The sequence below is a fragment of the Triticum aestivum genome, chromosome 3B, assembly GCF_018294505.1.
Source record: "Triticum aestivum cultivar Chinese Spring chromosome 3B, IWGSC CS RefSeq v2.1, whole genome shotgun sequence".
NCBI lineage: Eukaryota > Viridiplantae > Streptophyta > Magnoliopsida > Poales > Poaceae > Triticum > Triticum aestivum.
The window spans coordinates 560,370,483-560,383,535 of record NC_057801.1 but is presented as its reverse complement, the minus strand read 5'-3'; the positions used below and the strand labels follow the sequence as shown (position 1 = coordinate 560,383,535).

The window sequence follows — 13,053 nt, the reverse complement described above, 5'->3', positions numbered from 1 at the left end:
CTTCTTGTGGGTTTGACACTTCATACTTATCACCTCCATCATTGGAAAGTGCTACGACAATTACTTGCACTTGGGGATTACCAGCCATCAAGGCGTAGAGGATATTCGGCGTGTTATCTGTCAATGTACTCGTGCTCAGGAATTATGTAACCGCCTACGCATTTCAGGTCTCATTGATTCGGCGATCCCGGTAGGTCCGGTTCGGTAATTTTTTTAACATATTCTTCCCTTGCTGATGAACAACTAAGTTTATACCCAAGTCTGAATGCCAAGCAAGTTCTATCTGTTGAGAGTTGATATCTTTGTTGGACTCCATGTCAAATTACACACAATGAACACCCCCCCCCACCCCACCCCACCCCCTCCACACACACACACACACCACCAAATGACTATGGCCAATCTCAATGTTGTCTATTGCGAACAACTTCCAGAAGACACTTTCCCGGGTCTCTTGAGCATAATTTGAAATGGTGTAAACATGGTCCAAGGTTCATTGAACTGAATGTGGTGTTGCATTCTTTCTGGATGGAGTGGGCGCAACTGCTATTATCTTACAAGATGATAGAGGTAATTTCTTGGCTACTCAATGCAAGTTTATCCCATATGATGCCGACATAATTACCACAGAAGCAATGGCTATGACAGATGGTCTGGAACTTGCTCCCTTGGCTTCAATCGGATAGAGGCGGAATCTGACTCTCTTCAAGTGATTAATTTTTGCACTGGGCAAACAAGATGGTGGGATGCGGCAACGACAATTTTCAGGAGCGCGTGGATGCAACTAAAATGATTGGGGAAATCATATTTAAGCATTGTTTTCGTACAACTAATCAAGTGACTCGTGTGCTAGCAAACAATAGTTTTTTTTAAGTTGCTAGCAAACTATAGTTATTGTAAGAAGTCCTTTTTTTAGTTAGTTGGATGAGCCTCCTGGCTTTGTTGTCAGCAAACTCACGGACGATGTAATATTATTTTGATTTTAATAAAGCTAGCGATGAAGACATTCTCTAAAGAAATAGATACTCCCTTCATTCCAATGAATAAGGCGGCACGCTTCCTAAAATTCAACTTTGACCGTAAATTACGTCGATAGTATGTATCTTTGTGACTTCAAAAATATACTATTGAAAACTTCATTTCAATACGAATTCAATGATATACTTTTTACTACATATAACCCACATTTGATTGGTCAAATTTATGATCAAAGTTGAATTTCAAGATGCGTGTGCGTCTTATTCATTGGAATGGAGGGAGAGTAGAAGATAGATATAGTAGTAGATAGATGTTTAAATGAACGTAATAGGTTATAATTTGTCTTTAAGCATAATCCCACTTAAAGTGAACGTCTTCAAGCAAAATTAGCATGCTTGCCCAATAAATGGCGTCAAGACTGCACCCTGTATATATATGCACACAAGAATAAATGTTGTTGGTGACCCGTGACAGGTTGAAAGACCTTGACCGCGCACGGAATGCCAGTAACCATCCGTACAGTTCACCACAAACACCAGCTAACCGCATATAGATATGAGAGAGACGTGCACGTAGCTAGTAGCTGAATTCAGAGTCTTGCAAGCTGAGCACTAGTTTGAGAGAGAGCCAGAGGGTATTATTTACTATTTTTAACAATTTCGCTTTTGGTAAAAATAGTTACATACACATGATTGTACCTCAACAAAGCGATCAAATTTGACGAAGCTACTAGTACCAAAGTCAGTGTCATCTTCGCCATCCCTTTCCATTGTACAATCGACGTTAATACCATATCTTTCATGGTGTAAACATGCAGGTACCATGGCATAACGATCGTCAACGGATCATCAACGATCCAGCACCAGCAGTCTCTCCTCTGGGCCGGATTAGCGAGCATTAACACTTTTAGTTGGCAGCTAGCAGAAGAGACGTGAAGCAGAGACAAGGATATGGTTCTTCCTTAATTTAAAATCGGAGCTGACCAATCCAATCCTATTATTATAGCACACACGTACGGCGCACCCCTCGAGTGACTGGGCAAACAATTAAGCAGCAAAAATGGACGCCGCCACCCTGCGGAAGCGGCCGCTCTCGGTCAAGACGGCCGCCGGACGCGAAGGGCGGACGGCGCCGGAAGCAGAGCTGGGGGAGCCGGTCAGCCCCTCCGCGAGGCTCGTGGAGGACTTCTACATCATCGTCCTCATGGGCGCCTCCACGCCCCTCAACCTCCCCGCCCTCCGCGCCGGCATCGAGGCCCAGCTCGCACGCTACCCACACTTCCGCAGCATCCAGGTACGTAGCGTACGTTCCATCGCAGCATCGCCATGCATGCACGCCTCCACGCCAGGACACGTGTCTTTTTTTCTACTATAAATGAGTCGCCGTTCGATATGGTCGCCGGCCGGTGCAACGCCGCGGCGTGCGTACGCGCAGGTGACGGACAAGGACGGCAACCTGCGGTGGGCGCCGACGACGGTGAACGTGGACAACCACCTCATCCGCCCGACGCTGGACCCGGCCGCCGTGGCGGCCAACCCGGACAAGGCCGTGGAGGACTACGTGGCGTCGCTGTCCACGCTGCCCATGGACCGGTCCCAGCCGCTCTGGGAGTTCCACCTCTTCGACTTCCCGACCTCCGAGGCGACGTCCACCGCGGCCATCCGCGTGCACCACTCCCTCGGGGACGGCATGTCGCTGCTCACGCTCCTCATGGCCTGCACGCGCAGCGCCGCCGACCCGACCAGGCTGCCGGCCATGCCGCCGCTGCCATCGCGCACGGGCGCCATCTACCAGCGCCCGCGCCCTTCGGCGGGCGTCCTGGCGATCGTCGCGTGGGTCTGGTCGTTCGTCGTGCTCGCCTGGCACACCGTGGTGGACGTCGTCGGCTTCTTCGCGACCATACTGTTCTTGAAGGATCCGCACACGCTGTTCAAGCGGGTGAACCACGCCGAGACGCAGCGCAAGCGCATCGTGCACCGGAGGCTTAGCCTCGACGACGTCAAGTTCGTCAAGAACGCCATGAAATGCGTAAGAGCCTCTTTTTTTTCATTTTCCTTGAGATGCTCTTGCATATACTCCCTCCGTTTTTATTTACTCCGCATATTAGTTTGACTGAAGTCAAACTTTATAAAGTTTGTCCAAGTTTATAAAAAACAACATGAATATTTGCAGTAACAAATTTATATGATGTGTCAGAAAATATATGCAATGATGAATCCAATGATATATATTTGATTGTGTATAAGTTAATATATTTTCTACAAACTTGTTAAAAGTATATAAAGTTTGACTTTCGGCAAACCTAATATGAGGAGTAAATAAAAACGGAGGGGGTATTTGTGAGTGACATGTTTGAAATGATTAGTAGAATTCTTAAACATGCATAGCCTTAGACCTCACGACTTCTATCTAAAACTATTTTGTTATCTCTTCTGTAAGAATATGGTATGCATTTTGTGTACTCTCTTGAAAAATAAAGGTGATTTCCAATGAAGAGTAGCACTAGCGATTAAGATACATCAACCTTGGATTTAAGAACTAAACTACATGATGCATATGTGCTTCATTTGTTGTAGCTAAACTTCTTTCATCTTCTATATCTAAATAGTTAGTCCACTTACTAGCTTTTTCTACATATGGGTGCTTCCCACCTCAATTATTGACAGATGTCCGATCCAAATTGTGTCCATGTGTGCTTCATTTGCATGTGCTCATAAGTTACTTATTTTGCATTAATCTATCCATGAACCATGCCACATCATCAAATCATGCATGTGTTCATTAGCATTTTTGCAAATCTATCAATTCAAACCATGACACCTCATCAAGTCAATCACGTCTTCCTTAAGTTTTTATTTGTTTATATCTCATTTTGTCACATACTTATTAGGTTCTATTGTTTCTGAAATGCAAAATAGGAACAATTGCATGCCGCATAAGCAAACACTTATAATGGTACAATGAGAAATCATGTGTTCTAGTATCAAACACCTTTTAGGAATTTGTGATCAAATGGTCAATATATTGGAAATTTCACTCTCGTACCAACTATTGGTTCATTCTATATTTGGCCCTTGAACTCCAATACAAGGCAATAATTGACCTTAAAGATTTTAAACCTGGCAAAGTTGGTTCCTAATATTAGTCGAAACAAATGATGGTGGTAATCTTGCACGCGTTTAGCACAATTAGAATGTTGGTGGCGAGATATTTTATATTGAAATTGAGGGGTCGATATTTCAAAAAAAAATAGTGGTCAGATTTTAGAAATGATCAATAGAATGATGATGTTTTTTCTTACTGTTATTTGTCTTTTTTATTTATTTATTTTGCAAATGTGTTATTTGTCTATTCAATGCGTGGTTGACCTGTTGCTTGCAAGGAGCAGAACAAACATAAAAAGGAGTACTACATTTTTGTCCTTGTTTGCTGCAGACAGTTAACGATGTGTTGATTGGAGTCACATACGCTGCCCTGTCGCGCTATCACTTCCGAAAGTCAGGTGGTACAAGCTGATTTATTGTTGATTCCTGCCAGAATAGCGACGGCCCTACTAACTGTGCCGTTGCGTTGTCCCCTCTTATTTATCAGGTGAAACCGACACTGGCAAAGAGATACGCGTGCGCTCAATGCTTCTTGTCAACTTAAGGCCCACCACAAGCCTACACGTAAGACAATATAATCTCGGTAACATGCTCTTTGAGCATTATTATCCATGATCAACATTTCGTTCAACAATTACACAGTTAATGCAGTTTGAGAGTGCTCTCAAATACCAATTCGGTGGAGTAACAAAAATTAATGTAAATGGCATCAATTTTCCATCACGAATTTTATTTTTCTGACGAACATTTGGTGAAAAATGTATCTTGAAAGTTAAAGGCACTGGGGTCATAAGGATCACCAAAGATCGAATACACATGAATTGTGTGTTTCTTTTTTTCGGACAAAATGAATTCGGTCTTCCCGTAATAAAGCTGAAGAATAGAATGGTTTCTTGCTACGCGTGAGCAGGCATGTGTTGATATGATAAAGTCGGGCAAAGAAAGCCACGTGAAATGGGGAAATGAACTTGGGTTCATCATCCTTCCGTTCTTCATCGGCATGCACAGCGACCCGCTCGACTACGTTCGCAAGGGGAAGAAGGTTGTGGACAGGAAGAAGAGCTCACTGGAGGTGGTATTCACACATGTCGCCGCAGAAGTGATCTTCAAAGTGTTTGGACTGAAGGTAACATTTTGGTCCTCTGTGTCACAGTGCTAAGTGCTAAACATTTAGCTATCCAAGAGAAATGTTTGGCGGCTAATTCTCAAGAGTACAAGACCAGTGCCTCTTAACTATCCTGTTTTCTAAAGGGACCGCTGCACTCAAATTTTGAGCCATTTTGGGTTCTTGTTTCTAACGGCCTTGCCACATCTGACGCGAACAGGCAGCTTCGGCTATCTTCCATCGTATGATCTCCCATACCACCATATCGTTCGCCAACATGACCGGCCCGGTTGAACAGGTGGAGTTTTGTGGGCATCCAATCGTCTTCATCGCCCCTAGCGGCTATGGACCGCCAGAAGTAAGTCCTCCAAAAATATTACTCTGCACTACAGTTAAATAAATTAATTGATATGTTAGTGTCTTGTGTGCGCCAGGGTTAAATAAAGTACTCCCTCAGTCCCACAATATAAGACGTTTTTGCAAGCTATATTATCTTGAAAAAACGTCTTATTATGGGAAGTAGGGAGTAGTTAACATGTCAGTGCCCTACATCATCATATCCGTCAAGTATTTCCTTGTTTAGATGAGCATCACTGTCACAAGTTGATTACTAAAACAACGTAAATTTTCTACATGAAAAAGAAAAAACATACCATGAACCCCCGAATAAAAGGTAACTATGCCCAGGCATAGGTAGGGGTGTTCAAACACGGGTTTGGTAATCCGTTGAAAACCAGTACAGGCAAGTAGCGAGGCCGCAAGGGTATTGGGGTCCATACTTCAAAACAGTTACAAGCGAGCGGTTAGGGCCGTACATAACGGTTTTACACGGTTGGCCAACCCGCAATTGAACAACCCTGGGTATAGAAGTTCTTTACCCAGGTATTTATAAGTGTGTGCTGAGTTAGTGATGAATAATCAATTTAGCAGGTCGAAGTGTTTTATGGCATGGAGTTTGTGTTAATTCATAATTAATTGTTTGGTTTGCTTGTGTAGGCCCTAACCGTGAATTATCAAAGCTATGTCAACACCATCATGATAAATCTAGCACTGGATGAGGGACACTTTCCTGACTATGATGAACTTTTGGATGACTTTGTTGAATCCCTTGAGCATATTAAGAATGCAGCTTCACGCCTTGGAATGCATCATAGGAAGGCCTAAAGCTATTTGCATAAGTGCAACATATTCATGATTTCGCTACTGTACCATTCAATGTTACTGATGGACTATACTCCCTTTATCCAGAAATGTAAGGTGTATAATTATGCTTGCAGTCAACGACCACCAGTACGTGTAAAAGTACATGGAATGAGCATGCACGAATAATATTATTGTATGTCTTGCAATATTCATTTCTGTTATATATCTTTTCACATTTTAACACGCATATACTATCAAAAATTATAGTCAAAATCGTGCATTCAAGACTGAAAAGTCAAACATGTCTTGCATTTCCGACGAAGGGAGTATGTTTATAGCAACTAAACCTAGAAACTCAACCAGCAAACATCGAGTGAGTATGGCTCAGGATTTCCTAGAGGGAACCCTATAGTTAATTTATCAAATTCTAAAAAAGTTGAATAAAAAAAGGTAGGTTGACTATTGACTCACCTTGTGTCATCCGCAAAACAGAAAATAAACACCCGCAATATTACTCATCTTCTTCAAAGTCCATAAGGAAATCAGTAAGGTTCTCAGACTCATTAATAGCGTCTTTAAGTGACATCTGATCTTTCTTTAACTTTTCCTGGAAAGATAAAGAAGAAGCATTATGTGGAATAGAAGTTGCCACAGTTGTGTACGGCGTACTCTGAACATGTATCACCATATAATGATATAAATAGTAAAAAGACTCAAAATTTCCATTGATTTACACGAAAAGAAACTAAAACAAATGCACACAATTAGGTAAGACATCCAATATGACCAACAAGAATTTCATTGTTTCAGTGTTACTATAAGCCAAAAGACATAATCAATCTGTTTCCATCAGAAAATGCTTATAATAAAAATGTACCTTTGGTTTTTCGTCCTGCCCAGTAGTCTTTAGAACACTCCAGTTCTGACTCACTTTCCCTTCAACTTCCACAGCCTCATCGCCGCCCTCTTCCTCATCCTATAGATAAAGTAGACGATTTCAACGAATTATCAACTTTGATAGGACAAGTATTGAATAGACATCTATTTAGTGCCCAGTGTTACCAAAAAACACAACATCCAGCTCCCCACCAGCATATAGCAAACTGACTATTCTTCTATTGTTGGGGTTGCACATAATAAAAGCATCCATCCAATATTACAACTACAACTATACAGTGTCTACGTTCCAACCAGTAAAGTAGTTCAGTAATATACCTCTAGTGACTCGGGCAGTGCGACAGCTTTGTCAACCTCCTCCTCATCATCACTATCTTCATTGAACTTTCGAAAAGTAGAAAATATCATTGTCAAATGATAACCATTTTTAATGTATAAGATATTTAACACATTCACATAGTTCACATCATTATTTTGTTTTCCTGTAAGATATGCACCGAGGCATTTTTATGAAAACAAAACAAGCACTTCAAATGGACACTCACAGCATGTTCTCCAATATCAACAGCAGTAGCCATGGGATCTTTGACTTCAGGAATGTACTGTCAGCATGGCAGAACATGGATAAGTAAAAGTGAAATTTGCAAGACCTATGATATGCAATCAGTTATAGCCGAATCAGTAGGTGCAGTTTAAGGTGTACCGTGATGTCTTGATCGACGTCTTCCTCCTCTTCCATCAAACGTGCATCCAGTTCTTCCTTCGTGATCATTATCCCATGCTGAAAGGAGAAAGTGCAATACATAAAGTTACGATACAATTGTTAAGGAGTATTAGTATTGGTCTAGGAGTCATTATTAGCCTATGTTTAGTTTCCTTACACCTCAGGTCATGTGTAATATATATATGCCCCTTGGGCCTTCAATAAAGATAAGTTGCTTTCCTAACATGGTATTAGAGCTTAGGTTATTTTTTTTCGGGCGCCGCAACTCGCCCTCCCGATCCAATCTCGCGCCTCGCTGCTGCTCCCTCCCGAGATGTGCGCTGTCTGCCGCCTCAACCGGTTGCCATCAAGATCGACGCCCAAGCAACTCCACCTGCTGCTCCAAGCCGCCCGGCAAGCCTACTGGATCAGGCGCTGCTCAGGCCGCTGCTCCCAAATCTGGAGGACGCCTCTCCAGGTCCGATCGAAGTTGATAGCTGCCTGCACGCCATGATGTCCGCTGGTGCTAGCTGCTCCTTGCTACCATGTGGTGCTGTCCGCTGCTACGTGGTGCTACCTGTAGCTAGCTACTTTCTCCTGCTACGTGTTGCTGGCGTGCTCCTACCTACTGCTTTGCTGCTGCGTTTGCTCCTGCCTGCTAGCTGCTGCCTTTCCGCCACGTACATGGCCGCGTGCTGGCTTCTGCTCCACTCCGATCTTGATTTTTTCAGCAACAAAAAAAATAAGTCCAATGTCTTCTGTATACATGATGGCTTTTGCATCGTTTTCTCGTGTGTGCTTTCCTTCTAGCTTCATATTTTTCGCTGCGTCCACCAAATCCGTTGATATTTTGTGTTTTCTCATGTCATGCGAGTCCACCAAACATATGTCCGTCAGCCTTTTTCTGGTCATTGTCCTCTGTATAGGATTTCTGTGGCCTCTCTTTGCATTGTTGATTTAAGCCCATTCTCTTGCCGCCGAGCTTCTTTCGCCGTCGGTTTTCATGGGCCATGATTCGTTAAGCAATGCTTCTTCTCTTGATGTGCCATCTTCTTTTGACAACCCATCTTCTCTTGATACTTCTCTTGTATCTTCTATTGATGCGGTGTCTTCCTCTGATATGCCATCTCTTCGTTATCCCCTTTGGCGACTCGACAGGTTTTGAAGACTCTTCATGCTACGACGACACTCTCAAGACGCAGATTTGGATTATCATTTTTTTTAGTATTACACTTCTTCAAATGCAATGTTATTGCATACGGTTTGCATTTGAGGGGGGTGTTAAGGAGTATTAGACTATTAGTATTGGTCTAGGAGTCATTATTAGTCTATGTTTAGTTTCCTTACACCTCAGGTCATGTGTAATATATATATATGCCCCTTGGGCCTTCAATAAAGTTAAGTTGCTTTCCTAACAACAATTACTCCTATTAGCGACACATGTGACACGATTAACATTTTCAGTGCTGAGTGATGTGTTATATAGTACTAAAGACCCTTAGAAAGTTCATGCATATTTATGGTGTTATGGATCTCCAGAACAACTAAAAACCATGAATCTAGTAAACCTTAGCTGGCACAGTGTAAAATGCTTTATGTGGGACTGCTGCCCCGTACCTCCATCAAATAAGGTACAACTTCAGGGGTAGGCTCATGAAACTCTGGACTCCTGTAGTCAATCACTTCATCAGGATCCTGAACATAGTTCACAGTTGGGTAAACAGGATCGCCACCCCAAACTGCATATTTAAATGTCAAACAATTGCATAAGTTCAAACAAGTCAAACAATTAACTTTATTTTATTCCAAGAGTGACTGATACTTCAGATGTAAAAAGATAAGAATTGTTCAAAAATATTTAAACGCAAAAGTGGCATGTGAATGATGAAACTGAAGAGAAATGATAAGTCATATTGTGTTCAACTCCAATGAGTTCTTTTCCTAGGTAAACCCGGTAAGTAGGCAGGAGCTGACAATTGTTTCTCTGTCTTTTGCATTAAGTTCCAGAAATGCATGTTTGAAGCAGTGAATAGAACTATATAAAAAATTACCAAGCAGCTTCTTCATTAAATGCATTCTAAGACACACGGCAGCAGCTCTTAAATACTTAACTCAAATTATATTATGTAGGAAAAAATCTAGATCATACCCTAAGGTTTGGGGCCAAGTCGGGACAACTCCCTGAGCGTTAACACCATCTAAGCAACCCCTTAATTAAATACCGTTTAAAACCATCTAGACTTTGCAGGATTATTAGAAAAGGTAATGTAAGATGAACTGCACATAACTACTCGGCAAAAGCAGCTTCTCGATGTCAGCAAGATAAATCAATCGAAAATTGGGCCAAAAAAATAATACTCTGTTTAATCTGGTCTTCACGCATCCTCATTGCCAAAGGATCTCGTTGTATACGAACATCAGTGCCCATCATGATACGATATTCCCCAGCAGTTTGGTGTTGAAACATTGTTATAAGTTGAGTATTTTCATCTTCACCAGTCTCCTCAAAGTGCTTCTGAATGGCTTCCCATGATGTGTCCTTTTGTTTATATGCTTCTACCCATTCTGAATAGTATGCAATTGGTCCTATTTCTTCTAGTCTCCTTTGTTCTGCTTCTAACCTGTGTTTATTGCGTATCAAATATAAGAGCCACTGCTATACAAGATAGTAATTTAGTCCTTACAAGTTACTGACAATGTCATGCTGAAAAAGCACTTGTCTGCCATGCTGAAAAACAGTTGTCCAGAAGTATTTTGTAATACACACTATAGCTAGATTTATAACTAGAACAGTACAGGCTTTGGTCAAAGTTCTTCCAGTGACGCATAAACCCATGGGTATTGGGCCTATATAATGTTCCACCACATATTTGTTACGATGCAACTCAAGGAGATTTGTAATGGAAGATGTGTTCAAATGAATGTTTCAGAATATGGCGGGAAAATGCGCTATACAATGCTAATGGTATTACAAATATTGGGAAGAACAACAAAGATTCAACATGAAGAGGAAGGTGTGCACAACTGCACATATGCAATGAAATGGTCCAACAAAGCTGCAGTGTATACTTATGAGCAATAACTATTGTGGTATTTACCCAACCTTTCCTCTTTGTGTAAATGTCTTCTTGTCTTGGCAAGAGCAGCTTCTGTTCTTGTAGGGTGATCTCCAAATATTTTAATCTGCCCAGTCTCGGCCATTGCCTTTGCAAAGACCTAAAAAGAACAAAACCAGCATTGCAATGTGGATCAAAATTGAAGCATATAACGGAGCTGGATGTGTCATAAAAACTAATTTGAACTAGGGCAAAAATAAAAATAAAAAACTGAATCAGGCACATAACATTAACTCGTAAACTGTACGACAAGATAATGCTTGCATGCCACGGTGCAAGCAATGCACACACAATACCAGTAGCAGAGTTAAAAGGGATGAGAGGGTCATTTGATATTTTAACACCCCTACCCCTACGCAAAATATTGGCTTCGTCATTGACTACACCACTCTGTTCACATTTACATTACATTCTAGAAGATGCATTGGAAAATCATGACAAACTAGCTTGAACCTGACAATGGTTCACACATACAGAATGACAGAAGGGCACAGTGCCATCGTTATGCCCTAGTGCAACTAGTGTCTGTGCTACCTGGACTGGGCACAAAAAAACTAGGATAGTAATTCCACATAATTGTGGTGCGGTAGAAGAACGTGAATCTCTGCTGTGTAGCTTATATTCTACTAACTGGCCATGTTGACAACAGGTAGACAGACACAATAAAAGCTATCACAGGCCATCATTATAAGTGCAGGCAAGTGAGAACTAACCGTGTCAACATCTGGGCGCCTCCTCTGCCATCTTGACCACATTTCTGTCTCGGACTTCCTCCTCCAATTCCACCAGAGCTCCTCGCTCGATTTCGGTTCCTCTGCCAACATCGCCTTTGCTGGGTCAACAAATGGGTGTGGCCGCCCCATCATCTTGTCCATCTCATACTCGCTCAAACTCTCCTCCTTGGGCGCCTCGTAGATGACATATTCATTCAGCGAATCATTTGCTTCCTCCAATGTATCATCTAGTGGAACCTCAGTGGCCACAATGAACTCGCCGTCATCTCCACTGGTCTCCGCACCTCCCGCCGCTGATGCGGACGCTACCTGCCCCTTGTACCCTTTCCTCCTGCTCCCGGGTTTCTTGCCAAGAGACGGAGTCCCGGCCGACTCCCCGACCGGTGCAGGTGCACGGGCAGCACGGACGCGGGCTGCAGTGCCCTCCGGCCAGTACTCCTGCCCAGGTATGCTTGCCCGGGCGCCTGACGCCGGCTCGAGCTGACCAGACGTGGAGTCGAAGTAACTGGAGTACGGCGGCGCTTCGATCTTCGACGGATCAAAATGGATAGACTCATCCTTGACGCACCTGATCGTGCATCTCCGCGTCCTGGCCGGCGCGACTGACCCTGCCTTTCTCCGCTGACGCAAACTAGCAAACACCTTCTGCGCAAGCACCGAGAACCTAAATTTTAGCACAGAGAGCAACTGCGCGCAGCCAATTTTCGACAACTTGGAGCGTCAAAGGCAGGTAATTACCGAGGACTTGCAGAAGCTCGGAACCGGCACGGCGGTGGAGGCAACCGGCGGCGGCGACATGCCTGCAGAGTGCTCGACGGAAAGCGGGGTTAGCGGGGAGGTCAAATTCTCTGGTAAGCGCGCGGAGCAGGACGGGGGTTTGAAGCTTGAAACGAGGAACATGACGTTACCTGGGAAGAGCCAAGGGTGGGAGCAAGACGCCATGGTTCTTCGCCGGACGCTGCGGTTGGTGGTGACCGCGGGGCCCGAAATCGAGGAGGATGAAGAAGCTGGAGGAGGGTTCAAGAAGCGGAGAGGGGGTTAGAGTTATCTGGATTTAGGTGCTCGGGAGCTGGAACTGGGAGTGGGTAGAGCTAGCCGTGTGTTCCATGGTTGGTCTGGCTGGGTACCAAGGTTTTTTGTTCAGGATAACGAGCAAGAAGAAAGGGGTTCCGGCTGGGTATCATCTTTGAAACCAGGGTTTTTCAGGGGATTTTTTAGGTGCTACAAAATGTCCCGCTCTCTCTTTTTATTCTTTCTTATTTTATTTTTTATT

The 13,053-nt window shown here is 43.3% G+C and overlaps 2 protein-coding genes across 3 annotated transcripts; one reads left to right on the top strand and one right to left on the bottom strand.

Moving 5' to 3' along the window:
* Positions 1-1,843: 1,843 nt before the first annotated feature.
* On the top strand, positions 1,844-6,571 carry LOC123070918 (wax ester synthase/diacylglycerol acyltransferase 11). The gene is made up of 7 exons (XM_044494333.1): positions 1,844-2,271; positions 2,413-3,006; positions 4,414-4,480; positions 4,570-4,646; positions 4,993-5,208; positions 5,408-5,545; positions 6,184-6,571. The coding sequence occupies exons 1-7, from the start codon at positions 2,038-2,040 to the stop codon at positions 6,349-6,351; spliced, it is 1,494 nt and encodes a 497-aa protein (XP_044350268.1). The 5' UTR covers positions 1,844-2,037; the 3' UTR covers positions 6,352-6,571.
* Positions 5,183-12,980, bottom strand: LOC123070917 (protein PLASTID TRANSCRIPTIONALLY ACTIVE 12, chloroplastic). 2 transcript variants are annotated; one of them, XM_044494331.1, is made up of 12 exons: positions 12,689-12,980; positions 12,519-12,580; positions 11,760-12,425; positions 11,034-11,146; positions 10,289-10,551; positions 9,548-9,669; positions 7,931-8,008; positions 7,773-7,829; positions 7,546-7,611; positions 7,208-7,306; positions 6,802-6,937; positions 5,183-5,573 (listed from the first exon to the last, which is right to left on the bottom strand). In XM_044494331.1, the coding sequence occupies exons 1-11, from the start codon at positions 12,720-12,722 to the stop codon at positions 6,842-6,844; spliced, it is 1,656 nt and encodes a 551-aa protein (XP_044350266.1). In that variant the 5' UTR covers positions 12,723-12,980; the 3' UTR covers positions 5,183-5,573; positions 6,802-6,841. The 2 variants fall into 2 exon arrangements, with proteins under 2 accessions (XP_044350266.1, XP_044350267.1); XM_044494332.1 differs by having other exon boundaries at positions 5,183-5,568.
* Between the last annotated feature and the right edge of the window lie 73 nt (positions 12,981-13,053).

Bases quoted from the DNA above. Each gene is read 5' to 3' on its own strand.
- LOC123070918 (XM_044494333.1), top strand. From the start codon at position 2,038: ATGGACGCCGCCACCCTGCGGAAGCGGCCGCTCTCGGTCAAGACGGCC. The intron at 3,007-4,413 runs GTAAGAGCCTCT...TGTTTGCTGCAG, and splicing joins TCAAGAACGCCATGAAATGC to ACAGTTAACGATGTGTTGAT. The intron at 5,209-5,407 runs GTAACATTTTGG...TGACGCGAACAG, and splicing joins TCAAAGTGTTTGGACTGAAG to GCAGCTTCGGCTATCTTCCA.
- LOC123070917 (XM_044494331.1), bottom strand. From the start codon at position 12,722: ATGGCGTCTTGCTCCCACCCTTGGCTCTTCCCAG. The intron at 8,009-9,547 runs GTACGGGGCAGC...TTCTCCTTTCAG, and splicing joins TTGTACCTTATTTGATGGAG to CATGGGATAATGATCACGAA. The intron at 6,938-7,207 runs GTACATTTTTAT...TTATCTTTCCAG, and splicing joins GGCAGGACGAAAAACCAAAG to GAAAAGTTAAAGAAAGATCA.